The sequence below is a fragment of the Porites lutea genome, chromosome 6, assembly GCF_958299795.1.
Source record: "Porites lutea chromosome 6, jaPorLute2.1, whole genome shotgun sequence".
NCBI lineage: Eukaryota > Metazoa > Cnidaria > Anthozoa > Scleractinia > Poritidae > Porites > Porites lutea.
The window spans coordinates 17,480,393-17,491,713 of NC_133206.1; the positions used below are offsets into that span (position 1 = coordinate 17,480,393).

The window sequence follows — 11,321 nt, forward strand, 5'->3', positions numbered from 1 at the left end:
GGTACTGTATAGTCATAATTGGAACGGAAAGTTAGCACGCGAGCAGGGCGATTCTGCTGTAGTTTCTGCAATGTAGAAGATACTACGGCAATGAGGCTCCCGAGGTCCGTTCCCGAAATCACAATTACATGTAGGATGAAATGAATTATGCGTGCAGACGTCTCCTTTTCCAGGTTAGGTTAAATAAACCAACGGTTTGTTTGACAAAGCTCCCGCGAGACGGTTTTTTGGTGATTTTATTAATTTTTCCGATCCATTTTTTGTTTCATCTCTATTTTCGCGGCTTTTGCGATACAAACTAAATTCATTTTTAGTTGTGATGGCATTACACTTGTTAATCATGACGGCTTTGGAAGAAACTGAATATATTGCGCTTCGCGATTTCGCAAAATTGCTGCGAGAATTAAAATATATTTTCTTCCAGAAAAGCGTTTTCACGCTTCTTTCCCTAGTCAATTATCTCGTTTTCCAAAGGTCCTTGAGAACTGAATAAGACAATATTTTATTACCTACAACCTACAAACCTGATTTATTTTGACCACATCGAAACAAAACTGGAAGAAGAAAAGCCTTTTATTTTTGCCGGCTTCGGCCTGCCGACGCGATCGTGTCTGGTTTGCTTTCATATGATGACATTTTCCTGACAGAAGGGTGTCGGGAAAAACACCTCGCGCTGACCATACGTGACAAAATCCGCCGCGCCTAAGGTAATGAAGAAAAGTCTCCTGGAAGGCTCCATACAATTCCTTATAACAAAATTATAAGGAATTGTATGGAGCCTTCCGGGATACTTACAGTGCAAGCCCTTTGTGTCTCCTCATGATGGCCACCGGAAATCAACAAAAACATTTGGAGTTCACTTTTTCTATAACAGCTCTTTCTGTTCACTCGCGAGAACTAGCATACGTGCGCATAAACATATCTTCTAGTACTTAAAATGGTTATACTGCTGAAAAATCGGGAGGAGAGGCTTTTTTTCAACGAGACAACATTCCTATTTTGATATCACGCACTGTGAAGACTCGGAAACATGCTACGGGATTGGAAACTTGTACAAAGATTTAATTTTTGTTTATCTTCAACCTAATGTAAATGAGAATTCGTAAAACCTCGCTATTCTGACTTTACAATTGGATGAATTCACTGTGAAAACCATCTATAATAACAACATAATCAACGTTAATGATATAAAATCCAAAACGACTCGATTTTCAGAAATGGGCCTACTGAAAACAATCAATAGCCATTTTTTAACCGAACATGGGGAAAAAGGCCAAATCCCGACATTTTCAAGCCCAAAAATCACGCTAGAGCAAGTAAAGGTAACACAGAGCAAAAGAAGAAGGAAAAAGGAAAAAGAGAATGGCTGCACTATTAACGTTCAGAATGGCTACTTTGGATATTGTTAATGACAATAATTAGATGGACGATCAGGAACAGCGACTTCAGCTGAGAGAGGTTATAACGATTTTACAAACCCGGTCAAAAATTGCGCACTAGGAGTAGAAACATAATCCATACTGGTCATCTTAATTAAGCAAAATTGTGACTTTTAGATCGCAATAAAATAATGCGGTTAAGTTTCTTCGTGTTGCAGAAACCACTTATGGTTAGCTTGTGTGTTGTGGTGTGGGTATCAGTATCTTTTCAATCTTTTGACCATAATTTATATAATGTGATCTTGCAGGTGTTTGATAAATGTTCCACTTCTACCAATACTAAGAACTGCCTCGTAGCATGCTGATCCAGATGTCAAACCGTCGTAGTTTTGGTCAAGGAAATCCCATCCAATAACGAGACTTCTGGGTCCTTTTCTGAGCCACCGTCGGTTACATTCACATAATTTCTCTAAATTGGGTGTAACCAAATATATATAAGCAAACAAACAAACAAATGTGTCGTAATACTGTTTATATTAGACATTCCGCCCTCTTGAGTTCACCGTAACGGAGTCGCTTCTTTCCGCCACGTTAACTTTACGGATTCTTGTTTGTTTTTGGTCCTGTGAAAGTCAGCGACAGCGGCTTTCCCTTTTTTGTGGCTGATAAATAGTAATGAACCAATAATTTTTGATAGGAACCGAAATTGGCTTTTTTTGGAGTAGCAATAAATTTGTTCAGTGATTTCACTTTACAGTATTTAATGGATTAAACAAAGGGAGACTCAAGACAGCACCTTATATTCTCGTAAATAATACTGGAATCGCTTCGTTATTTCAGCAAATGTGGGTCTCATCAAAGGGTTTTCTAACCAACATAAACGCATCATTTCATACCTGCAAATAGCAACGGAAAATATTTGAATAATTAATCTGTAATACCTAATTACAACTCGTCTTGAAGAAGGAAACGCTATCCGATTGTTAAATAGCCTGTTCCAGGCTTAGAGATAATGGGGGAAAACTGACGCGAAAGTGTAAGGCATGTGAAAAGTTGGCAGAGATTATAGGCTCCGCCGCCCTTCCTCTCCCCATTTTCCTCCCGTTTTTGACTTCTTTCTTTCTTTCTTTCTTTCTTGTTTTTTTTTTTGTGTGTGTGTGTGTTCGCGTCTTCTCAATTCAGCGGACTATGTAGAAGGCACAAGTGTAATAATTGGACCCAAGTGTAATAAAGGTCCCATCTGTAATAACATTTGGACCCAAGCGTAATAAAAGTCTCATCCGTAATAACATTTTGAGCCCAAGCGTAATAAAGGTCCTATCTGTAATAACATTTGGACCTAAGTGTAATAAAGGCCGTATTTGTAAAAGTTACCTTTATACTCAAACTGGTAATATACCAACAACAAATTATGGCCAATAAGAGGTAAAGAGTGTAAAATCACGTGACCTGCGGAAACCAACCTCTGCCATTTAATTTAATCTCCATGGCTTTCACGTCACTGTCAAACTGAATTTTAGATGTAGTAGTTCGGCTAGAAAAGTATTTACTATTAGATAAACGGAACTGGCCATTAAAAAAATGCCATTGTCACTGAGAACTATTAACCAAAGAAAATATGTGCTCAGTACTGCTTTACTGCGTTCTTACGAGAGTGTTTTTTGTTGCTGCGGGCGACAAGAGGAGCCCGCAATCCTAATGTCAAGGTTGTTATTACGCACCCATCGCATGTATGTAGTCAGCTTTCGTTTGGACTTCCACTAAGAATGAATGGAATGCACAGAACACAATTTGATCACGTGCGTTTGGACCTTCTATCACTCGTAATCTTATCACGCGTGTTTTGACCATCTGTCACGTGAAACGTACGCAAAGCACAGCGCTGGAGGAAAACCTTCGATCGTTATCGCCCGCACTCCGTAACCTTTGGCTATTACTAGTTATAACGTTAAAATTCTTATGTTATCTTTATTCGGAGGTGTCTCTCACTATCTTTCAAGAGCTCCAAAATATCGCTTTATGATAAGCACCATTAGACTAGCTGAGAACAATGATGCAGAGGCGCGTGACAATATTTTGCAAATTGGCCATCTTTTGGATCGTAATGGTGTCAGGTGAGAATTTCAATGTAAGAGCTCCAAAATGTCGCGCTGATTTCTAAGCAAAGTAAGACAAGCTGAAGACGGTCCAACTGTTATTACAGATAGGACCTTTATTACGCTTGGGTTCAAAATGTTATTACGGATGGGACTTTTATTACGCTTGGGTCCAAATGTTATTACGGATGGGACTTTTATTACGCTTGGGTCCAAATGTTATTACAGATGGGACCTTTATTACACTTGGGTCCAATTATTACACTTGTGCCTTCTACAGACCCGACTATCTCGGAGCCTGGAACAGTTCTCATATATGATTTATTTCATATACATTATTTTGCCACATACATCTCTTTCACGGGAACATGAACACATAATTGACCAGCTCCCAAAATAAGTGACTTTATAGCTTAGCTGGTTAGAGCGCGAGGTCACAGGTTCAAATCCCGTTGAAGTCCTGAATTTTCTTTCAGGCTTCTTACGCAATTCCATAAACAGACCATATTCACGATGACGTAATTTTACTACTACTACCAGAATCCTTCAGGGTTTTTCTTTCTTATGTAAATTAGAGCTTTTGTTATTTAAACATCACTTGGATTACCAATTTTAAATTTGAAAGAAAGAACGAAATGAAGTCTGGTCTTAGTAGTAAAAGGCGTCATCGAGCAAATGGTGTATTGCGTTCACGACTGCCAGCATTCATTTCCGCAGTTCTCATATATGATTTACTTCATATACATTTGTCACATTCATCTCATCACGGGAACATATGAACACATAATTGACCAGCTCCCAACATCATTGACTTCATAGCTTAGTTGCATGGTTAGAGCATCGCACCGGTATCGCGAGGTCACGGTTTCAAATCCCGTTCAAGTTCTGGATTTTTACGCAATACTCCGTTTCCAGAAAAAAACGGAAGTTGCATGGAAGTGAGGCTTAATAGCCCTCGCGGCAAATTTAAAATAACTAACATGGCGGACGATCAAGTGGCTCTTACTCCAGAGGACATTCCTGGTGCTAGTTTTATTAAGGAAGAGATGGAAAAACTGACTGTTTCTCAACTAAAGTTTTGGTTAAAATGCCTCCGTATAAATCAAAAAATGTAATGAAAAGGATCTGTTGGAAAGTTAGGTGTACATCATCCAGTTTCGCGCGATCGATCAGCTGTTTCTGCTGTTTATTTTCAACTAAAAGTTTACGTAGCGGTTAAGACACGTGTGTAAAAAATTTGCTTTCTCAGGGTCATGAACCTGAAAGCAATGAAAAATCTAAAATAAATGACCCTGACCCTGACCTACATTGGAGTTTCACTAATGCAAAGTTAGCGAGACAATGAAGAACTGAGGGAAAATGGGGAGACCGCGAGTGATAGAGATTCAGCATTTGGAGACGATTTTAAAGACCGTCTCCCACATGTTCGTTCCGACTGATACATTGGAACACACAAAGAACTGTGAAAAGAACACCAGAAAATCTGCTGATGCCGTTGCCGAGTTTGCAAGTTCTTAAGGGCTCAGAATGCTCTCATTTGTTCACGACCTCCAAGTGTGTGCGAGTCCGAATTCCGAGGATGATGTTCTTTAAATTTCAAAGACATTCCTGGAAAAGCGTGTCTCAATGCCTTGCGTCTTCACAACTGATAAGTCTTGAGTGCAGCGCTTAACACTGCTATAGCGGTACGTATATCATGTATGGGGACATATATTGTACCGACTTTAAGAGTATTAAGGTAACTACAAGGTAACAGAGTTTCAAGGTTACAGGTCATTTTAATTTGATCACGTTAACATGATAGGTGGGGTGACCCGCCAAATGTTAACTCACTTACCTTGGGTCCCCCCACCTCCGTGTAAACAGGACCTAAATCTATAAAGATTTACATTGAAACGGTAAATCGCAGTTAATAGAGCGTGACACGCTAAAGCTCCAGGGGATCATTAGACAAGTAGAGATGCTCAGCGAATTTAAAATCAAGCTAAAGCGCCATTTTAAACAGTAATACCCGCGGTACATTTTGGCTGTGTAACTTAATTAATTTTCTAGTTTTAATGTTTTAATGTCTTTGCTTTTGTGTTGTGTCAGGGCTGCATTTAAACTAGCTCTACTAAATTGGATGTCCCTGGATAAATATTGATTAAAATATTGAGTTTTTGAATATTCATTTATTCATTTGTATAAGCTTAAGGACAATTGCAAACTTACAGTTCGTCTGAGCTATGTTCCGGACGTGACATACGGTTCCCCATGGACAGCCAACTGATTAGATCCGCTAGTATTATTATGTTAGGGTACGGCACCTCACCTACAGACATCCACCAAATTTTAGGTCATATCACAAGAAACGGGTAGAAATATCCCACGATACTACACACTAAACCGTCCAATAACAGATCTTTTATTCCATCGACTTAGACGAACTAAAGAAAAACAAACAAACAAATAAGCAAACAAAAGCAAACAACAACAAAAACGTTTACTTATAATGAGAATGTCTGACCTGTTTAAAATCAGTTTTCGACGTTGTTTTAAAAGATTGGTCAGAAATAAAATAAAATAAAAAAAGTCAAGATGGTTAAATGTGTTATTTGGAGCAACTCATTTCGTCACAGCTTAGTGTAGGGCTTATAATGGCTTTCCGGTTTTTGTGGAAAATCGATTTGCAAAGCCAAGAAAGAAACATCTTCCGCAAAGTCAAGGAGTTAGTCAAGGAGTTTCAAAGAATAAGTTGACAACAACGGACTTGATAATTCATCTCTTCATCAAGAGTTTTTGGAGTGTGTTATGTTGATTTCCTTGACCAAATACTGGTCAGTTCCTCTGTGGGGAAGTACTTCATGGACAATAGACTATTTTACAGTTATGAGCTTGGTATCAGTCTCACATTCGCTAAAAGGCTAAGGGAGGTTGGCCTTGTTTTGATACAAACAGTTTCCTTTTCTCAAGATCATTATATTTAAAAAATACTAGTTAGCATAACAACTAACTGATTTAACATAATTAGGTCAACCCAGCCTCGTCTCCACGTGTAACTGTAAAACACAGTCAGGCCTATTGTCAACTTCATTGTGTTCTATCTAGCGCATAATCTTGGTTTAAATTTTGCTATTCGATCATGCTCTTCAGGCAACTTTACTCAAGACAGAAATTCGGTAATGTTTACGCTTACAATTTCGCTCTCATTTTTTATTTCCTTCGGGAAAATATGAATGTTCCATCATGCACGACGTTTGCAAAAAATACTTCTCAAACCGATCTTCAAGAATATAAATAACCTATTCCCTAGAACAAAATATCGTGGGATGTTTGTATTCGTTTTTGGTGTTACTAATACTCTACGGAACATATTTATTATATATAAAATGGTAAGTTTTATCTTGGAAGAGAGCATACAAATTTTTCTACTTTTAATACCCACCATAAGTGGCAATCTCCCACAACACAATACCATACGACCATCTTTAAGAAAACGAAAGAAACAGAAAGATATTACTATAAGTCAAAGAATAATTCAATTTACATACATGAGTAAACGGTATAGTTAGGAAACCTACACGTCACTTTTGGAAGTATATACACGATCCTTTAACGATTCTAACGCCATCCATCTCCAAGGTACTTTACCCTATAGAAGAGAAAACAAATCTCTTTTTAGAAGCTACAGACAGTAGGTTAGGAAAAAGAAAAGGGTGAAGTAAAAAGCTTTATGCTAGCGCTAACGTACTTGGATTGTATGGTTAAACTAAGGATACTAGAAAAAGAGTGATTCCCGAACTAACATGTACTTACAGAGGATGTTTTGGTGTAAATGCCATCGAACGAGATATCCCTTGCCAATCCAAAGTCACCAACTTTGGCTACGAGGTTTTCGCCAATGAAGACATTTCTAGCTGAAAGGTCGCGATGAAGAGCTATAGGGAGAGATTCAAACATACAGAAGATACCTGCGAAGTAAGTGAGAACGCTTGAGAACGATCTGCATAGGAGGCTATCTTAGTCCTGATAGAGGTGCAATTGCAAGAACAAACAATTGACCACTCCAGAAAATACCATAACATACCATAATGATCTTTGTTTGTCACCCCAAAATTTGCATAAGCATTGTCTACAATTTCTCTTGGGAGTTAAAATGGCCCCAAGAGAAACTGAAAACAATGCTTATGCAAAATTTTGGGGTGACAAACAAAGAGCATTATGGTATGTTATAGTATTTTCTGGAGTGGTCAATTCCCTGACCAAAGCGTGGCAAGTTTGGTCGCAGACCTTCAATCGTCTGTTTGTTTTGTTTTTGTTCTTTTTTTTTCATAGACGCTCCACTAAATGAAGTTAATATTATGGGATATAAAACTGCAGGGCGACCTGTGACGGTCATCTTTTAGATTCTTAGTTGATATCCAAATAGTGATGGTTCAACCATGAGAGCAACTCGACCTCCCTTCCCCTCCTCTGCTTTTGAAAGGGTCTAATTTTCATTCTTTTATGTCAGTTTTAATACAAGTATACACTATGGTCTAGTTATCAATATACATAACGCGCGTACAATATGGTTTATAGGATGCAGACAGCCCTTAATATTCATTCATCAATGTGGCAAGCAAACGAAGAGGCTCAGTGAAGCGGAAAGAGTACCATCCTTTGAGAATAGAAGAGAGCATGCCCAAACTTAAATTTTATCAAAGACTGAATTTTCTTGGCTTGAAATAGTTTCATTCTGTCCTATGCTCGATTTTTCCAGCGACTTGAATCCCTCAAGGTTGAGGTTTAGTTTTCTCACTCCTGGTTAGCTTTTCCCTGCAACACAGACTATTTCTGGCTTTACAGTTTTCTGAATTTTTCAGTTACTGATACAATGCGTTGAAGAAGGGTAATAGAACTTCTGTCAGTTCGTACCTTTTTCTCCTCTAAGTGTTGCATTCCCAAAGCAATTTGATATGCAATAACTAGTAACTCCCGGTCGTTTAGCCCAAAATGCACATTTTCATAAGTACTCGCTTCGCCAGGAACGCCTACCATCCGCTTTGATTTCAGGAATTTTTCCAGGCTTCCATTAGGGATAAGTTCAGTCACAACAAGAATCTCCTCTAGAAAAATAATAAATTGATAATATAGTAATGAAAATCATCCCTGTTAAATCAACGTTAATAGATAATACTGACTAGGATAAAACATAGCCTCTTGAGTACATGCGCCTATTAAAGCAACGATGTTTGGATGTCATCCAGCTTGTTTTAACATCTGTATTTCCCCTAACAGATCATCTTTGTCAGTGATACTTGTGCCATCTGCATAGAAAAGCCCAGTGATTAATCAGGTGAGCTTTTAATGTTTGTCATGGTAATATAATTTTATCTCTTAAAATTCTGGAACTCAGAGTTGTTCTGAGTTCTAATCTCCACACATATCATTCTATTTATCATTGAATAATCGGAAATAAAATTTAAAGTCAGTAGAAGAAAGAAAATAGTGAAGTACAATGCGTCCGTTTCAGTTGCAGGTTTCATTGCGGAGAATGGCATTATTTTTTTAAAAAATAGTGCAACTGATTAATTTGGTGAACAAAATTTTATTTCCCGAGTATTAAAAAACGTTCTTAATTCAAGTGATACCTTTTAACTGCTTTACTGCGACATTACAGGTCCTTCCATCAAGTCCACGATAGGTACCCCTTTTAACAACTCCAAATTCTCCCTCTCCAAGCAAAAGTCAGACACTTTTAGTCTCTTCATGTCAATTTCCCACCTTTCTTCATTCTCCTTTTATATAACACTATAAATATTTTCATTTCAACAGATGAATTTTTTCTGTTAGAAGACGTAGCAAAAGCATTTGACAACTGACTGATATAGTGTAGACATTACTGAGCAATAATGCATTTGTAGGTTAATCAAATTGACGCCACACTAAAAGATAGTATTACTGCAAGAGAGGATAAAGGGGATAGAGAAGGCATACCCATACACACCTTATTCCATAGGTAATTCGTCTCGAGTTACTTTTAGAATCTGGATAAAGTTACCTCGCGCGCTGCGTGGATGTTTCGTGGAGGTTTCGCATGACTAAACGCCGTGCAAAACATGTCGGGCGAAAGGCAATGAAAGCTTAAAGAGATCGAGAGTATTTCTGAATATTGAAGCGAAATGAGTCGGCGCTTACCTGGGAAAAGGGAATCGCTGGTCTCTTTGACAACCCGTGAAATCAGTTTAACTCGAAGTTGTCGTAACCTCACTGCTTTAATAAAATGAGAAATTTCGCCGGTCTATTGAAACCGGTCGTTTGTATACTAAAGCAAGTAGGACGCCAAGTGTTATTTTTGTTGAATAATAAAAGAAAACTGTAAATTATAAATTATAAATGATCCTGTGTGTACTGTTAGCTCTATGCAAGAGAGGAAGGGTGATTCTTTTTTAATTTCCGTTTCGCTGACACAGCTTTAACAGAAATCTCTCTTTAGCCGTTTTCGTCGACAAAACAAATAGCAACATCGCTCTCCGCGTCTTCCGCCATTTTTTTCTGCGTCAATTCGTGAGGGACGCGTGGATATGAGCGTGGGTCATCCACGCGGAACACATTCGCGCTATGTCATTGGCTGTTGTTTAATCCCCCTTGGGATCTATGGTCTTTAAAATAACTCGAGACGAATTACCTATGGAATAGGGTGTGTATGGGGGATGCCTTCTCTGTCCCCTTATTCCTCTCTTGATTACTCTTGATCTCTCTCTCTCCTCTCTTGATCATGCGAGGCCGGCTAGAATTTTATCCTTTGGCATCCTGATGAATGCACTTATGGGACTGGGTGCAGGCAATGGGTGGCGATTTGACAACATGTAGCCGGTTCCGCACATCATGTTGCCTTCATAAGGAAGATATGTAAAATCACGTTTATGACTTTCACCATGAAAGGTATGCGAAATGAATTAGTTAATAGTGTGCTCTCACGGGGGTTACATTGGTTGTTCAGTTCGCATGCCAAATTCTTTAGAAAAATAATGTACTATGGATTCTAACAGGTACGTACAACTGTACATCTTCCTAAAAATGTAGTCGACAATAGACCGCGGAGGTTACTGCTAATTTACTATGTTTATGCCCTTTATACAGTCGATGTACCTTTCTCCGTCAAACACATGAAGAAATAATAGAATTAATTTGTTTTAAAGCTTACCTAAGGATACACAAAAGAAGTATTTAAACTATCTTTAATTTATTTACTAAAGACATGAAATACACTTTTCATAGACTTTAAGGTGAAAATTAAAGGCTAACTTATGAACCATTCCATAACCGCTTTAAGTTAAGAAGAAAGGTAACTGAAAGGTTCATTTCATAAACTTTAGGAACTGCTCCTAAAGCATTCTAAAGTAACATTTAATTAATCTTTTGTGTCAACTTTAGTATAGCTTTAATTTTTCAAAAATGCTTGGTGGTATATCTTTGCTTTGCCTTTAATTCTACTTTAATGTAGTATTAAAGACTCATGTCATCTTTAATTTGTCTTTAATTCTATTTTAATGTTTCATAAAAGCCCCAAGTCATCTTAAATTTGTCTTTAATTCTATTTTAATGTTTGATAAAGGCACCACGTCATCTTTAATTTGCCTTTAATTCCATTTTAATGTTTCATAATACCCCGCGTTTGTCATCTTTAATGTGCCTTAAATTCAATTCGATCTATTTTAATGTTCATTAAAAGCCCCAAAGAAGAGAATAAGATAAAGGGATTAAAACTGGGGTATCTCAGCTTGTCGGAGAAAAATATTATAAGTTGAACACTGGAATCCATGACTGCATGGTTCCTCTTAAAGAAATAAATAAATACAGTGAAACAAACAAAATCTACTTT

General features: G+C 37.8%; 1 protein-coding gene across 1 annotated transcript; it reads right to left on the reverse strand.

Annotated features, from left to right (window-relative positions):
* Positions 1-1,726: 1,726 nt before the first annotated feature.
* On the reverse strand, positions 1,727-7,414 carry LOC140941952 (tyrosine-protein kinase receptor Tie-1-like). Its single transcript, XM_073390950.1, has 6 exons — positions 7,271-7,414; positions 7,036-7,106; positions 6,900-6,940; positions 5,687-5,786; positions 2,176-2,275; positions 1,727-1,848 (listed from the first exon to the last, which is right to left on the reverse strand). Exons 1-6 carry the CDS (start codon positions 7,412-7,414, stop codon positions 1,753-1,755), a joined length of 552 nt encoding a protein of 183 aa, XP_073247051.1. The 3' UTR covers positions 1,727-1,752.
* Between the last annotated feature and the right edge of the window lie 3,907 nt (positions 7,415-11,321).